Source organism: Trypanosoma rangeli (genome assembly GCF_003719475.1).
Source record: "Trypanosoma rangeli strain AM80 chromosome Unknown Tra_15.4_contig_00070, whole genome shotgun sequence".
In the NCBI taxonomy this organism is placed as follows: domain Eukaryota; phylum Euglenozoa; class Kinetoplastea; order Trypanosomatida; family Trypanosomatidae; genus Trypanosoma; species Trypanosoma rangeli.
Window position 1 is genome coordinate 42434 of NW_021705816.1, and position 15419 is coordinate 57852.

General features: G+C 54.4%; 10 protein-coding genes across 10 annotated transcripts, besides 10 other annotated features; all 10 read left to right on the forward strand.

The window, feature by feature from the left end:
* Positions 1–2: 2 nt before the first annotated feature.
* TraAM80_02896 (peroxisomal targeting signal type 2 receptor) lies at positions 3–764 on the forward strand (the record flags this gene model as incomplete). Its single annotated transcript, XM_029379886.1, has 1 exon — positions 3–764. A coding segment is annotated over one exon (762 nt), but the record flags the coding sequence as incomplete, so codon positions are not given.
* Positions 765–870: 106 nt separating this feature from the next.
* Positions 871–892: a microsatellite.
* Positions 893–1125: 233 nt separating this feature from the next.
* Positions 1126–1154: a microsatellite.
* Positions 1155–1230: 76 nt separating this feature from the next.
* Positions 1231–1758, forward strand: TraAM80_02897 (uncharacterized protein; the record flags this gene model as incomplete). The annotated part of the gene is made up of 1 exon (XM_029379887.1): positions 1231–1758. One exon carries the CDS (start codon positions 1231–1233, stop codon positions 1756–1758), a length of 528 nt encoding a protein of 175 aa, XP_029240230.1.
* Positions 1759–1966: 208 nt separating this feature from the next.
* Positions 1967–1985: a microsatellite.
* Positions 1986–2330: 345 nt separating this feature from the next.
* On the forward strand, positions 2331–3425 carry TraAM80_02898 (NAD-dependent epimerase/dehydratase family protein; the record flags this gene model as incomplete). The annotated part of the gene is made up of 1 exon (XM_029379888.1): positions 2331–3425. One exon carries the CDS (start codon positions 2331–2333, stop codon positions 3423–3425), a length of 1095 nt encoding a protein of 364 aa, XP_029240231.1.
* A 150-nt stretch (positions 3426–3575) lies between these two features.
* Positions 3576–3612: a microsatellite.
* A 56-nt stretch (positions 3613–3668) lies between these two features.
* Positions 3669–3703: a microsatellite.
* Positions 3704–3831: 128 nt separating this feature from the next.
* Positions 3832–4656, forward strand: TraAM80_02899 (putative elongation factor ts; the record flags this gene model as incomplete). The annotated part of the gene is made up of 1 exon (XM_029379889.1): positions 3832–4656. One exon carries the CDS (start codon positions 3832–3834, stop codon positions 4654–4656), a length of 825 nt encoding a protein of 274 aa, XP_029240232.1.
* Positions 4657–4918: 262 nt separating this feature from the next.
* Positions 4919–4952: a microsatellite.
* Positions 4953–5120: 168 nt separating this feature from the next.
* On the forward strand, positions 5121–5948 carry TraAM80_02900 (uncharacterized protein; the record flags this gene model as incomplete). The annotated part of the gene is made up of 1 exon (XM_029379890.1): positions 5121–5948. The coding sequence occupies one exon, from the start codon at positions 5121–5123 to the stop codon at positions 5946–5948; it is 828 nt and encodes a 275-aa protein (XP_029240233.1).
* A 220-nt stretch (positions 5949–6168) lies between these two features.
* Positions 6169–6215: a microsatellite.
* A 208-nt stretch (positions 6216–6423) lies between these two features.
* On the forward strand, positions 6424–8676 carry TraAM80_02901 (putative intergrin alpha chain protein; the record flags this gene model as incomplete). The annotated part of the gene is made up of 1 exon (XM_029379891.1): positions 6424–8676. One exon carries the CDS (start codon positions 6424–6426, stop codon positions 8674–8676), a length of 2253 nt encoding a protein of 750 aa, XP_029240234.1.
* A 276-nt stretch (positions 8677–8952) lies between these two features.
* Positions 8953–8969: a microsatellite.
* Positions 8970–9077: 108 nt separating this feature from the next.
* On the forward strand, positions 9078–10745 carry TraAM80_02902 (uncharacterized protein; the record flags this gene model as incomplete). Its single annotated transcript, XM_029379892.1, has 1 exon — positions 9078–10745. One exon carries the CDS (start codon positions 9078–9080, stop codon positions 10743–10745), a length of 1668 nt encoding a protein of 555 aa, XP_029240235.1.
* Positions 10746–11311: 566 nt separating this feature from the next.
* Positions 11312–11716, forward strand: TraAM80_02903 (uncharacterized protein; the record flags this gene model as incomplete). Its single annotated transcript, XM_029379893.1, has 1 exon — positions 11312–11716. One exon carries the CDS (start codon positions 11312–11314, stop codon positions 11714–11716), a length of 405 nt encoding a protein of 134 aa, XP_029240236.1.
* Positions 11717–12596: 880 nt separating this feature from the next.
* On the forward strand, positions 12597–14420 carry TraAM80_02904 (nuclear cap binding protein; the record flags this gene model as incomplete). Its single annotated transcript, XM_029379894.1, has 1 exon — positions 12597–14420. One exon carries the CDS (start codon positions 12597–12599, stop codon positions 14418–14420), a length of 1824 nt encoding a protein of 607 aa, XP_029240237.1.
* A 167-nt stretch (positions 14421–14587) lies between these two features.
* Positions 14588–14613: a microsatellite.
* A 78-nt stretch (positions 14614–14691) lies between these two features.
* Positions 14692–14738: a microsatellite.
* Positions 14739–14793: 55 nt separating this feature from the next.
* TraAM80_02905 (uncharacterized protein) lies at positions 14794–15171 on the forward strand (the record flags this gene model as incomplete). Its single annotated transcript, XM_029379895.1, has 1 exon — positions 14794–15171. One exon carries the CDS (start codon positions 14794–14796, stop codon positions 15169–15171), a length of 378 nt encoding a protein of 125 aa, XP_029240238.1.
* Positions 15172–15419: the final 248 nt, after the last annotated feature.

Here is a 15419-nt window from a genome sequence, read left to right on the forward strand (position 1 = left end):
ATATCGCAGAGCACCAAGCAGAGGTGGCGGGAGTGACCTGGAACCGTGACAGCTTCTTCTCCTGCAGCTGGGATGGCTCCGTGAAGTTGTACCAGGCGGCCAACCCGACTGTGTCGGCCATGACCTTTCACGAACACGTGAAGGAAGTGTATGAAGTTTCTTGTTCCACACGCAACCCCGCATCGTTTTTGTCGGCCTCTGGGGACGGCACATGGAAGTTGTGGGACACGCGTGCACCGCGCTCTGTTCTGACGCAGGCTGGGCACAATTACCAGATTGTTCTCAGCATTGACTGGAATAAGTACGACGGGAACATCTTTGCCACTGGCGGTGTGGATCGTACAGTGCGGCTGTGGGACCTTCGCCGGCCAACTCAGCCCCTTGCTTCCCTTCCCGGGCACGACAACGCCTGCCGTCGTGTACGCTTCTCACCCCACTCGCGCGTGCTGCTGGCGTCGGCTGGCTACGACTGCCGGGTCTGCATCTGGGATCTCAACCAGCCACAGCGTCCCCTCACTGGCCGCTACGCCCACCATCGTGAGTTTGTCGTTGGTCTTGAGTGGTCGCTGGCTGTGCCTAACGCGATTGCCTCCGCGTCTTGGGACGGGCGGGCGTTCTTCTGGATCAACGGGCAGCAGGTCACGCCGTCGCCGCCGCTGGCGCAACTTCCCGCCGCCGTGCCACCGCCGCGGGTCCGGGTGCCACGAACAAAAGTACTCCCGGGACTTCCGCTTGTGCCCCCTGCCATTCCCGTCTCGCAGTAAGTGCAGTGACCAACAAAAGTACAAGGGGCAGCACGAGGGACGGGATTGGGAGGAAGGCCGTAAAAACGGGGATAAGAAGAAGAAAAAAAAACGCAACAAAGTAGTAATATATATATATATATATATATTGTTTTATTTTTTTCTTCGTGCATGTGAGAGAGCAGACCGGTGCATATTCCTCAGACGATGCCGATGCTCCTGCTGGCGTGAAGGACTTCATTTTTTGTAGATGAAGAAGTAAAACAATGAAAACAAACAAACGAGAAAACGGCAGATAGTTGGTTTTTGTATTGGCTGGCTCTTTGTGTTTATGCCGCTTGGTCTCACACGTGGCGCATTATCATGCATTACTTGTTATTTATCTTTTTTTTTTTGTCTCTCTTTCTTTCTGCGTTCAGGTTGCATGCGTTTGCCGTCACCAGACGTGGCCAGGTTAGAGGTATAGAAAACACAGGCAGAAAGTGCAATGAGCCGCGGCAAACCTACACGCACACGCGACAAAGAGTACCACCCGCGAGAGAGCAATGCAACGATGCCATTAAGCCCTCGCCGGAAGTGGCTCCAGACAGAGCTGATTTTTAGTGTGCAGGACCGCCGCAGTCGAGCCCGCGCGTTGCAACAAATACGTGAGAATAAATCTGCTCTCTTAGGCCTCACCACGAGGGATGTAGCACGGCGCCTGCAGGCCATGCATCCACCATACAGGATTATGGACAACTGTAGCGGCAGCGGCAAGGATAAGAAAGAAGAAAAGGCAAAGTCTCCGAGTCATATTTACCCTGATAACACCTCTCCGCGGTTTCGTCCTCCCATGTCGTACGAAGAGTGGCTGGAGGAAGGCTTTCCAGTGAGCTGCTGGAGACCCCTGCTTTTGACCGAGTTGTACCACCCACTGGAGGCGGAGCAGAAGCGCCTAAGCGTGAAGTATAGCGTTGCCCCGCGGGAAAAGGATAAGGCTAGCAATGCGACAGCCAAGAAGGGTGCTAAGCAGTGAGTCGAGGGTTGTTGTTATCAGAGTGGGTGACTTTGATATGGTTTCATTGGAAAAACGCATATTTGCTTGTTATCACCGCTGCATGGATGCCCGCACATGTATAGAGTTCTGCACCGCTATTTTGTTTTCTCAAGATTATATGTCATATTTTGGTGTGTACTGAGTTAGTTTTCAGAGGCGCCGGTATGTTCCTCCCTTTTTTTTTTTTTATATATATATATATATATGTTCTTAGACAGAACGCTCTGAGCGGATGCATATTCTTTTGTGGTAGCTCTTTGGTCCCTTTTGTTTTAACGATCCCTTACACACTTTGTGTGGTGTTCTCTGTCTTCTCGCGTACATTGGGGGACGGGGGAGGAGACAGATCCACTTTTTTGCATGCCTCTTGCCAATGTTTCCCCCGCCCACCCTATCCGGCTGACGAAACGCGGTCGCATCCAGGTATGTCGGTATGCACAACAAAACCCTCACTTTACGCTTTTTCCTCGTAGTTTCTTTGCTTGCAGATTGCCGCACCACTTTTGTGCTTTTAGTCACAAGGGACACACACAGACTACGTTGCAGTACGCATGCCAGCGGGGCCGCGTGTGCTGCTTCTTGGGGGCCTGGGCATGATTGGCCTGAGCCTCCTCAAGTACATTGTTGACTACGAACTTGCATCATACGTCCGTGTGGTTGACAAACGCGTGCCAGAGATGTGTTTTATCTCGCAAACGTACAGGGAACTCTTGACGCTAAAATTCGTCGAGTTCCTTCAGGCTGACTTGTCCACGCAAGGGCACGTTGATCGGGCCTTTGCTGGGGAACCGTTTAGCATTATCGTGAACCTCGCCAGTGAAACCCAGCATGGGCACATGCACGTTGTCTATGAACGAAGTATCTTGCAGTTGCGAACGCTTTGCGCACAAACAGCTGCCAGGGAAGGCGGATGTGAGTGTTACGTGGAGGTGAGCACTGCCCAGGTGTATGCGTCGACCAACGATTCCCCGTCAAGGGAGACAGACACTCGGTTGAAGCCATGGACAACAATGGCGAAGTACCATCTTGAGGCTGAGCGTGTCGTTTCTTCCATCTCGCAGCTCCCCTGGATGATTGTGCGACTTCCAATTGTTTATGGACCAGGCGATATTCGTGGTCTTATGCCACGCATTGTCTGTGCCGCAGTGTACGAAAAAACAGGGGAACACATGGAGTTCTTGTGGGGAAAGGACCTACGCATGCATACGGCACATGTGCAGGATGTTGTGGCAGCTATATGGCACATTGTGTGCGCCGGCGCCACCCACGAGGTGTACAACGTCGTGGATGACGGTGACACAACACAAGGGAGTCTCAACGTCGTGTTGGAGTCCATGTTTAAAGTAAAGACAGGATTTTTTGGGGCAATGATATGCGGTATGGCAACCCTTAGCTTGGGGGCAGTAGCGGAGGAGGCCAACGAGGGCCTCATGGAGCCGTGGACGGCGATGTTGAAGGAAAACGGCATCTCTGTCACTCCCCTCTCTCCCTACCTGGAGAAGGAGCTTCTGTCAGCTGACCCTCTGGCCATCGATGGGTCGAAGCTGCGGGCTCTCGGCTTTCGCTGCAGTTGTCCGAAGGTTACGAAGGAGTTGCTGGAGGACAGCTTGGACTACTGGGTCTCTCTTGGTCTTTTTCCAAGGTGACGGCCGTGATTCTCTCCCCAGTGCGGTGGGGCGTGAGAGGCAAATTGAAGTGCGTCAACGCACCAGCTCGTGCTTGACGACTTTTCACTATCGAAGACTAGAAGTAAGCAGATCGGGGACAGTAACCGACGAGCAAACGGGTCGTTTTATTTTTTATTTTTCTGTGTTGTTGTTGTTGTTCTTGTTGAGAACGAACTCGTATCTTGCACGGGTGACTATCTCAATGTGTCATGTATCGAACTCTTTTTTCATTTTTTTCATTATTTTATTTTTTTGTTCCGTTCTATATTCTGCCGTTAAAAAATTTTTTCTTTTTCTTTTTTGCTTCTTGTATGGCGGTGGTGGCGGTGCATCGTTGCCACAAGTATACTTATATCTGAAAGAAAGAAAGAAAAATAGGAGGAGGATGTTATGCCTGACTCGGCTGCGGGCCAGCGTCAGCAAAGTGGCCTTCCTGGAAATGGTGAAGGATCTCCGGTTTCGCACGGAGGCTCCAATCTCGGACTGCAGCGCCGCGCTGAAGGAGACACAAGGCGACGTGGAGAAGGCGATGGAGGTGCTCCGCAAGAAGGGATCGGCACGGGCGATGAAAAAGCAGTCACGGGTGACGCAGCACGGCTCTGTCGTCGCCTGCGTCGGGGGCACATTTGGTGCTGCTGTGATCACTGTCTGCAGCGAGACCGACTTTGCTGCACGTAGCGCCCAATTCCAAAACACCTGCGCCAAGGTGAGGGACGCACTGCAAAAGAGGATTCTTGACAGCAAGGGTGATGTCCTGGCGAATCCGACGGAGGCCCATCACCTGCTCGTGGAGGCGACGACGGAAGACATTCAAGCTTCTATCGCCATCTTGGGCGAAAATGTTATGATCAAGTCGGTTGAACCTTTGCGACTGGCGCCGCATGTGGCGGAGCACATCTCCATTGGCTCCTACACGCATGGGTCATTGGAGGTGCTGGACGTTGGCAGAATCGCCGGCGTTGTCGCCGTAAGCCGTCTTGACCCCACGATGGAGGTGGGGACGAGTACGCTGACAGATGTCTCAAGACACTTTGTGGCATGCAGTGGTGCGGAGGGAAATTACGCCCACCAAAACTTTTTTGGCACGGAGGAGACAGTGGGACAGTGGCTGAAGCGTCATGGTCTTCGCTTTAGCAGTAGCCTTGTGGTGGATTTTGGCAAGGAACCAGTCATACACACGGCTCCCCAGCCCCGCACCAAAGCGAGATAGCCTGAACCCCGGCATAACGATGCCTTACGTGTATGCAAAGATACAAAGGTGAAGTACATGGTAGGCTTTTATACTGGAAAATAAGGAACTTGGTGGGGTGGGGTGGGGTAAAGAGAGGGGGAGACAGTGAGGGGGACGGGGACTGTTTACGGTTTGAGTTGAAGCTTGGGTGGTAGCGACGGCGACGGCTGTGCTTTTTGCGTGAGTATTGCAGCCAGGAGACTGAAGTTGATGCCTCCATTTACTCGCTGCACGTTGTGCCATATATATATATATATATTAAAAATAAATAAATACAAAAAAACAACGGCAGAGTCAGGACTTGTAAGGATGCCATTTATTTATTCATTTTACCTACTTCCTTGCTTTACTCCTCTTTCCTCCCCTCATGCGCCTTTACGCATGTGGTATCTCTCTCTGTGTGTGTGCATGTGGGAAGCAGCGCACTGGGGTGAACCACATTCATGCCGGAAAATGAGAAAGAGAGCGGGATCCTATCGCCCCCCGCTTTGGTTCACTCGCACGATTTCTACAGGACCATGCTGTACCATCACTGGAGACGTCTTTGCGGGTTCTACCAGCACTATAACCCTCGCGCCATGCCCAACTGCCACAAATGGCTGCGGCAATGCTCAGGACATGAGGACGTGCTTTTCGAGGAGCTGAGGCAGATTTACGGCCCTGAGCCGGCGCACCTCAGTACACTGGAAAAAGCCAGGACGCGTGGGGCGCCCGATGGCTCGTTTGAGAGTACGGCTGAGGAGGGCATTCTGTTCCAAGCTTTCTTTGATGCCAACACCCGCGCAAAGAAGAGTGAGGTGCATCGTGCTGAGTTGGAAAAGGAGGTGGTAGCCTTCTTGGCGGAGAAGGGCGTCTGCTCCAACGGTGTTTCTGCCCACCTTGTGGACAGCTGCGACGGGGACAGGGAGGTGCTGTTTCGCGCGCTAGAAGGTGTGCTGGGCCGTCAGCGGACACCGTCGTTGCGTGCCGTTCCCCCACTGTCTGTTGATCTGCTTTCGAGTAGAAGCCACACCGGCGCTGACTGGAGGAAGGCGCCCGGGTTTATCAGGCATCGCCTACGGCTTGCAGATGCTGCATTCCCTGCAGCTTCAAATTTTTTGGAGTTGTCGGAGCAGACTTCCCTCGACGCACATCCCGTGCGGCCCACTGCTGCAGCTCCTGCCTTTGCCACTGTTCGCGTGCCCAGCGGGAGCGTTCATGGTGGGGCGGTGGGGCAAACAACGCGCCGTTTCTTTGGTGACAGCAACAACACCACTCACGCACGTGGCTGAGTCACAGTGATAGACGGGAAGCGAAACATCCGATTGGCCGGAGTGGGAAGTTAGTGAAGTATGGTGTTTAGTGTGTGTTTTGTTTGTTTAGTTGCCTCTTTCTGCATCGGGGGCCGTTGGTATCGTCGTGAATGCATTTTTTTTTTTTTGTTGTACACCCCACACGCAGGGCCGGAAGGGATGGGGGCAGTGACTACGGCGAGAGATTCCGCTGCCTCTCTTCTTTTTTTTTTTTTTGTTGTTGCATTTTGCTTTGTTTGTTTCTTTCTCGTCGGTTGGTGGCGGGGACACATTCCTCTTCCGCGGCCTCGTTTGCCACCCATGCTGGAGGAAAACAACAGCATCAACAACAAACCACCCGATAAGAAAGAACGAAAGAATAAAAAAAGGCGGAGTCTGAGAAGTCGGCGGGGGCAAAATAGAGGACATTGTGTGGAACTCGCTTGCATGCAAACGGCGGGGGACGTCTACGGCGATGCTCACCGGTCATGATATTCAGTTCGTTTGCCGTGAGGTGGTGACGGTGTGCTCGACATCGCCGCGGTGCCTGGTCGTCTACCCGCTCGGAAAGAAGAGTAAGCAGCGCGTGGGGGTTACCGCGAAGAATGGCACGATGTCGGTCTTTTCCATTGGGAAGGGGACAGAGCGCGTGGCGGTGTTTGACACCGCCCCCCAGAGCAAACCCGTCAGTTGCGCGACCTTGTACGAGGACCAGCTGTTTTTCGTGTACGGCAGCACGCTCGACGCCTACTCACGGAAGGGCAGACGTTTCTTCTCCTTTGACACCAACGTGACGGAGGTCATTCACACACTCTTTGTCTCCACCCCATTCATCATTTGCTGCGGCAGTTTTATGGCGACCGGGTTTAGGGAGGCGAACGAACTCGGTTTCTACATGGCACCAGATCGCATCAATGCCATGGTGTCATGCGTTTCCGCCGCCGCGGTGAATGTGGCGGAGCGCAGCTTTGACGACTACCGGTGTATTCTTGGCTGCAACGACCGCACCATTCGTATGCTGCAGGGGCACAAATCTATAGAGGAGGTGCATTGTGAGGCGTCTGTGACGTCTTTGGGCATCAGCGAGGGAACTCGCAGGGTGTACTATGGGACAGGTGCAGGGTCGCTGGGCTGTCTGGAGTTGAAGGACAGGGACACATCCCTCTCACGCGTCTTTAGTTTAATTCCCGAGGAACGCCAGGCTGCTGTCACTGCTTTGGCTGTGTACGACATCAACCTGGACGAGAAAGAAGAGCTGCTGGTGGGTCACCAGGACGGCACGGTGCAGATCTTCTACATTCACGTCGAGGAGGGGATTGATCGTAGTTACCCCATTTGCATCTGGTCGGGAAGTACGGATGAGAGTGTTCTTTCCATCGCCGCCGGCTTCATTACACATGCCTGCCGCCCAGACATGCTGGTGCACTCTTTCAGTGGAACTGTTACTGCCTTTACACTACAGGTGATGGATCGCATTGCACCGGAGGAGGCTGCGTCTGATAACGCCGGACTGGAAATCGCAGCTGCTCAAATTAGCGAGGTAAGCAGGGACATTGACGCCCTCAAGAAATCAATCGTGACCCAAACGCAGGAGCTGGCAAGGTGCAGTGGAGTGACAAAAAATGGCACGCCATTGCTGGCCGTCTCCTCCACCTTCAAGACCAAAGTGACGCTATCGCAACAGAAAGACGACCCCGCACTACGACTTCTGGTGGAGGTAGACACCCCGCTGGACTGCGTGGTGCTCCAGAGTGAGGTTCAGCTGCATTTTTTAGACAAGGATTCTGCAGAGGTCATTGTACAAGAGGCAATACCACGAAACAACCCCTCCATGAAATCACTCGCCATTGTGCGACCCTTGGAGACACGAAGGTACAGCTGCTCTGTTACCTTCTGGGTGGAGGATGGTCACTGGGGGATGGTGAGCGTAACCGCACTGGCAGTCCCCGCCCCCCGCACTGCACAGGTGAAGATGGTGCAGCTGCGGCCATTACCTCTGTACGAGCGTGTAGGCAAAGTCGATGAAGTGATGACAGGAGAAGAAGGTCCCGCCGCGCTTTCTACGATGGAGGTGCAGGGAAAATTTAGCGCCAGAGACATGCATAGTTGGATATTTAAATTGCTGCCTGGAACCCCCGAGATTTATCAAGAGAAAATGTCATCATTGAGCTACGAGGACACATTTTTTCACCACAAACTAGGGGTCAAATACGGAGACAGGTACGCGTTGTTCACTACCGGCTCCTTGCAGACCTTGGCTGTCACAAAACGGTTTATTAGTTACTGCGCCTCCGAGCGCTCGATCGAGGTGGATTTCACTGTGAACGTTCATGGCAAGGCGGTACGGTTTAACCTCTCCCGCATTGTGCCATGCATTACGGCGTGCAACACGGGATTGCAAAGTCTCCGCCTCCTGGAAGCCCTTCAGGAGCTGCAGGGGGACCAGCAAACGGCTGTGACGTGCTTCCCCAAGGAACATCAGCAGTTACTCGAGAAGGCGGACGCGGTGAAAAAGGCGCATCCGCAGGCCGTTTTCACAATGGGTTACCTGCAGAGCTCACTGCTCTCTCTCTACGGCAGCGTGGTTGAATTTGTGCCGACCACGCCCAAGATGAGTTCTGCTACGAAGGAGGCCTTGCTGGCTGCCGCCTGCCACGGCACTGCCTCGGAAATAACGTCGGAGCTAGAGCGGCTCTTTCTGTGTGATGATGAGAGCGTAGCGCAGTGAAGCTGAACATGTGATAAAAAGGGAGATGAACGAGGCGGCGTGAGGGAGAAGGCAGGATAAGACGGAAAGAGCGTGAAGAAGAAAAAGAAAAAAAAATGACAGGAATACATTTTTTTTTGTTTTGCCTGGTGGCAGCAGGAGGAGGAAGAAAAAGAACAGAGTTTTCGTCATCGACAATGCTGAACCCCCCCCCCCTTCTTCTCTCTTTTTCTTTTCCTTATATGAACAGCGTGGTTTGTTGCGCGGAGTGCACCTCTCGTCGACGTATTCCTTGTGCCCCCCCCCCCCCCCCCACTGCATCCACCCCAATCCCTGCGTGATATTATTGCCTTCGCAATCTCTCTCTGCCTCTGCTTCTCCATTGGTTTCGCATCATGCGATGTGTAGCGAGAGCGAAACCAATGAATCCACCGGAGGAGGTGCAGCAGCAACAAAGACGGAAACGGTTTGTTTCTGTTTTGCTGCATGCCCCTATTCATCAGGCCACCTTTTTTTCCCTGACGCTGGTCGAGGAGTTGCTGCGGTATGCCTGCAAGGCGGATCATGAATTCGGTCTCCTATCCATTCCCTTGGCGCAGTCGCGCGAAAGTACGCGGGTGCTATCACGAATCGTGCAGGAGAAGCGGTACGAGGAGTACTGGCCAAAGGAGCACTCCGCGATAAGCGACCCACGCGGAAGTACCCCATCCGCCTCATATCTTCTTCGCATTGGTGTTCTCCGTGCACTTGGGTTTCACACGCCGGGGCTGGACGACCTTGTGGACGACGCTTCCCTTGCCCTGGGAAGAGACATAGTGGTGGCCCCGTCATTATCGGAGGACACTGCCTCTGCACCGCTCCGCTACCGGGAGGCGACGCAGGAGGAGCTACGGCATGTGGCATTGGGAGAGTGGTGCGAGGATCTCATTAAATTCACGGCGTACCGTGGTTTCTCAGCGGAGCAGGCGCGGTGCGTCCTGCTCACCGCGATGCATCTCATGAACGTCGTAGCAGACCTCCCACCGGACACCACCGATGAAGGGGCGGAAAGGCGATGTGCACAGGTGCTGGAGGAGCTGCTGGTTGAACAGGCCTGCGGGCTGCCGCGGAAAGTCGTAGAAACGCACAACTCGTGGAAGACAGTGAACTCGGAGGTACAAGACCCGCAGATTGTGGCCGCCCTGGAGGTGCAAATTGCGCAAGAGAAGAACAAAAAACGGAAGAGCATGCTGCGAGAGCAGTTGAAGAATGTCCCAACAATTCCTTGTACACGGCAGGCGTTGCAGGAGGAGAGGTTGCTAACCGAGATTGTGGTGGGCCCCTACTTTACCCTCCACGAAGTGGCACAGATACTAGAGTATTTTTCCTCCTCCGTGGTTCGGCATTGGAGGCTGTTCCGCACTTTTTTGGCCGAACCGCAACCCGTCGAGGCACACGAGGAGGTGCAGGTTCAGTGGGATGTGTGCAGTTTCTGTGTGCCGCCGCTCATGGAATTCTTGCAGGATGATATGTATGCCATTGCGCAAGAACGACAGAGCCTTTTGGACGCGTGTGAAGAGGTCATCAGGAGCTCCTTTGAGGAGGAATTTATGCAGCCTCTTCTTTTGCTCCAGCGGGAACGAGATGATCTATTGGCGTGCTTGCGAGAAACGGAGCGCCAGGCTGAGGAGGACAACATTAGAAACGCACTGGACGCCCCGGGTTACGCGCGGGTGGCCCGCAGCTTTGCTCTGCGCCTGAATAAATGCATTGAACGGAACGAGGCAGTGGGAAAGATCAAGGCCGATGAGAAGCCGCCAGAGACCACACTGCTAACACCAACACACTCTTCACAGGTGGGGCCCGCAGCTTCCTCCTCGGTAGGCACAAAGCGGAGGTCCATGCAACTGCGCAAAAACTCCGTTCGAGGCCGAGCATCAGGTGGCCGTGTGGCAGCGACTCCAGTGCCATCTTTGCAGCCCATTCCGAACCCGGCGGATGCGGTGTTTTCGTTGGAGGAGGTGGAGGCACGTCTAGAAAGACTAGAACATGCGGCAGAAGAGGCGGTCGTCGCTTTCCGCGACAAGAGCAGAAAGAAGCGTTCCCATTGATGGTAAAAAAACAACAATGGTGCCCCGCTGGCTGGAATTTGTTGCGGGGTTGTTTTGATTGTTGGCGGCGTGCTTCCAGATAGCACACGTAAGAGGGAGGGCTGTGACGTTGTATATGTGGCTCTGCGCCTGTGTCCCTCTCACTCTTCGTTCCTCTCTCCCTGTGGGATGGTTCGGATGAGGCGATGGAATGTAAACTAAGGCCATGCACATGGCCGCGCTCCACCTTTTTTTTTTAGTAGTGTGTGTATTCGCTCTCTTTTACATGTGCCAAGCACTACATGACCTCCCGCGCCCTCCCTTTTTGTGTACGCTTTTTGGGGTTGCCGCCACCGCCCGCAGCAGTCGTGTCTCCCCCCTCATCCTTCTCCGTACATGCGTCCACGGCAGGGGACCGGGAAGTGTGTGGTGGATGCTGCGACGTGATACCATTTTGCCCTTTTTCCTCTGCCGCTTTGTCTTGCTGTGGGCGCCACCGCACGTGTGCGCGTTTGTGTTTTCCACGAAGCACGAAATTCGTCGGGGAAATCCAGCACAATGAGAGAAGAAGGAGAAGTAAGGGGTTCATGTTAGCTTTTTATGCAGGGGCACGCGGGGCTTGTGCGGCCGCAGTTGCGGCTTTGCTGCTTCAGCGCTGCCGCGTGGAGTACTGGGGCTCGTCGGTGACGGGCCGCACACAACCGTACGCGCAGGGTGACATGCTCCCACGTGTGGATAACACGCGCGCCGCGATCAATAAATCCACCAGCGTGGCCGCGAGTCTTACGGGTAATTATTTAGGCATTGCGTACGACAGCAGTAACAGTTTTTCCGCAGATGAATACAACCGGTTGGAGAAGGAACACTACCAGCCTCTGCGGGATATCGCACACTACAAGGTGGAGCCGATCGGTGCGGGCGATGGCTTGACCACACAGGAGCTGCTGCAGGAGCTGGTCAGGGACAATGCTGTCGGCCCTGAACTGGCGTAGTGGGGCGCTGTTCTCAAGGACTTTACCTCCCTAAAGAAGCCGTGCACTTGTGAGTTTAAGGCTCAGTTTATAGACTTCTACAGAAATGCCTTGGAGGTGGCTCACGACGAGGCCGCCGTGACGGCTCTTGCGGTGTCTTTTGTGCGGAAACACATGCAGAATAATTTCATCAGTTTTCTGATGTTTTGGCGTATTTCGGAGAAGCTGGCCGATGCGCTGATGATGGTGGCTGCAGGTCGTCATCACGAAACGCGTGTCTCGCGAATACTGGTGGAGCGTGTGACGAAGATATCATTGAACACAATTGCGGATGATCCCTGGGCGCACCAGGACACGACAAGCCCCTTGCTTTTTGACGTACCAAACTTTCGTGCGTGGCACGAGGCGGGCAACTGGTAGAGTGAGGGAGGCAGTGGGGGATCTAACTTCTTGTTTTCCCCTTTAGTAGTAGCCAACAGTTGTCGTAGTGAGAGTGGGAGTAGCAATCGGAGGGGGGAGGGGGTAGTCATAGTGTTAGACGGGACAGTTGCGAAGGGACGTCGGTGGGTGTACGGGAATGGGAGAGGAGGAGGGTGAGGAGGGGGTGAGAGGGTGAGTGAGCGGGTGCATCGCTGTATCAATACGCCCAAACGCGCGTACAACGGAAGCAGCAACAGTCAACGAGACAAAAATGGAAAAAAAGAAGGCAAGCAAGTCGCATGCACGCTTGCGCAGTTGCACCTTGCAGACGTCCTCTCGTCAGTTCACCTGCTCCTGTTATCTTTTCCCCTTGCCGCCGTTGCTGCTGGTGTGACTATACTTTTTTTTTTTTCTCCATTCCTTTTTCCGTTTTCTTAGCGAGTAGGATAGGGAGGGAAACGGGTGAAAGCAACTTGAAAGAATGAACGCACGCGGGCAAGGGCGAGTCGGCTTTCGTGGTGGTCGTGGTACTGCCGGCTTCTCCGTTGCGCCCAGAGCCGCAAGCCGCAACGGTGACAGTGGCGGTAGGGGTCTTGCGCGCGGGAGGGGCCGCGGTCGCGGTGGCGGTTTCTTTTACGCAGCTGCAGGCCGCTCTGAGGCAGCTGCTCTGAGGTCGCTGGACGATGGCAACGGCGAAGATGGCGCGAACGGAGCGGCGCCAGTGGGGACTGCGCACGCGGCGACTGAAAAGTGCTCCACAGTTGCCCGTAAGGAGCGGCACGTCACAACGATGCTGCTGGGTGGCACGGAGCTGCCAAAGAAGCTCAACAACAAGGTCTTCATTGACGGTTTGCCCTACGAGCACAAGGCGACACCAGGGTCCGCGTCACTTGAGGAGGAGTTAATGCAGTTTGCAGCGGCGTGGAGGGTTGGCAGACCCATTCGCCTCATCAAGAAGGACGGTCAGGGGTTTGGCTTTCTCGTCTTTCACTCTCCTCACAGTGTGGATGTGGCGGTGCGGGTGCTGAATGGACGGAAATTTCTGGGTCGTACGCTGCGGGTGGAGGTGCCGAAGCCAAAGGACATGGTGGCAAGCGATGCAGACGCCGGCCGTGACGCGGGGAAGAGTAGTTTTGCCCGCCAGGTGCTCCTGGCCGATCTGGCGAAGATTACTCAGCCAGATATTCTGCGCGAGATTCTGTGCGATGTAGCACCGCAGCTGGAGAAGCGGCTTGAGTCCATCAAGATGACCTCCAACAATCGAAAGGCGTTTTTGACCTTTGTGTCTGCCGAGGACGTGGAGTCGGCGGTGAAATTTCTTGACGGTTTCTTTATATTGGGCCGCCGAATCACTGCCGCACGCGCTGCCGCCCCGGGTTCGCTGCCATACTCAAAGTCGCCAAACCACAACCAGTTGCACACGGGGAACGCTGTTTCGACGGGTGCTGACGCCTACGATGGGGCGAAGCAGAGGGGGAGTGCGCACGATGGCGCGAATGCGGCGGAGGATGAAGCGCCTGTGCTGCCGTTAGGGGTGGTACGAGCACCGGCCACGCGGCAGGAGGTGAAGGGGGCGGAGCGACAGACGGTCAGAGAGGGCAAACCGAGCAACATCACCGGCGTGACGGAGAAGTACAACCTGCTGGAGGTGGGGCCGACGGAGGTGTTAGTAGGTAACCTCGGGGATGAGGTTACGGAGGAACAGCTCCGCAGCCACTTCGACATCTGCGGGAGGATTGTGAGTTGTGAGATCCTCGTGAACAAAAGCACAAGCTTACCAACAGGCATCGCACGCATTGTCTTCGCCTTGCCCGCGTACGCCCGCTACGCGCAGAAGCACCTGCACGGGTCGCGTCTGCACGGCCACGTTATTCGTGTTGATCTCGGCGATGAGCAGAGCGCGCCGCTAGCATCGGAGCTTATGCCACGAGACGACGAGGAGGCGTTTGACGAGGATGGCTACATGGAGCGCTACGGTGTGAAGGACAAGGCTGCCTATTTTAAGGGAACCTCGCTCGAAGAGGGGCGCAAGGATCTGAAGAAGAATAAGCGGACACGGGAGGCGGCCGCTGACGGTAAGGTGAAGAAAAAGAAGGAAAAGCGTGAGGAGGCTGAGACATCGGGCTTTGCTCGTGCAGGCGCCGCCGCCGCTGGTGACGAGGACGACGACGAGGAGGAGTGCTTCCATGACGTGGATGAGGTAACTCTGCCGGCGACGTCTTCGTCAGGGCGACGGGATTCGAAGAAGCGACTAGCCACCGCATCGAAGAAAGGGGCAACGCGGGCGAAGAAATCATCCAGGTGAGCATCGCATCTCGCGGTGGCTGATCGTGGCGACGATGTGGGTGGGCGTTAAACCGAAGGCGAACAGTAATAAAACAAGAAGTGAAACGTGAAAAATAACGATCTAAACAAAAATAACACAACCCCCCTCCCCTCCCTACACACACACATTCATCGCTAGGTGAATGCATATATATATATATATATATATATATCTCCACTCCCATGCATGGGGCAAAGTGGCCTGTACATTCCTACTCGGCTGCTCATGGATTGAATGCTACTGGTGCGTGTTTTTTTTCTTTTCTTTTCTCTTCCCTGCTCTTTTTTTTTTTCTGTTTAGCTGCAGGATCCGGGAGGGGACGTGCTCGGTGGTAAACGCATGGGGTGGATGAATGCCGCCTGTAACGGGCCGTCCAATAGGCAAGTTCCCGAGCCCACACCCCATCATTCGCCGTACCCGAAGCTGGCGTGGTATCATGCAGGTACGCTTTAACGACACACGCGCAGACCGCAATCAATTATTAAGGCAATCATTTATGTGGGCACCGATGCGAATATTTGGTCTTGGCTGCCTCACGACGACTGTGATGTACTTCACCATAGGCTATGACTGCTTTACGCACACGCTCTTTGGCTATGAGTCGGAGATGCAATATGAGGCGCGTGCGAATCCCGACGCAAGCGTCGTCTTTGGTGAGACAATGCTAGACAATGACCGCGGCTGGAAATCCCCGCTGCGTAATTTAGGGATGCCGCTTCATCCATCCTAAGCGACAGTTTGACGTGTTGCGGGACCCCAAGTCCACATGACTCTGTTTAAGCACGACCAGCCATTGTTGGAGTGTTTAGGTTTCATGCTGGTTGCATCATTACCGTATTGACGATACCGAGAAGGTTTGTAGTGTTTTTTTTTCTGCGTTTTTTTTTTTACACTTGCGCACGCACAACGCACATCCCCCTTGTCCTGTTCTTGTTGTTTGCGCATCTCTTCAGCGGAGAAGAAGCTTTCCATTAGCAT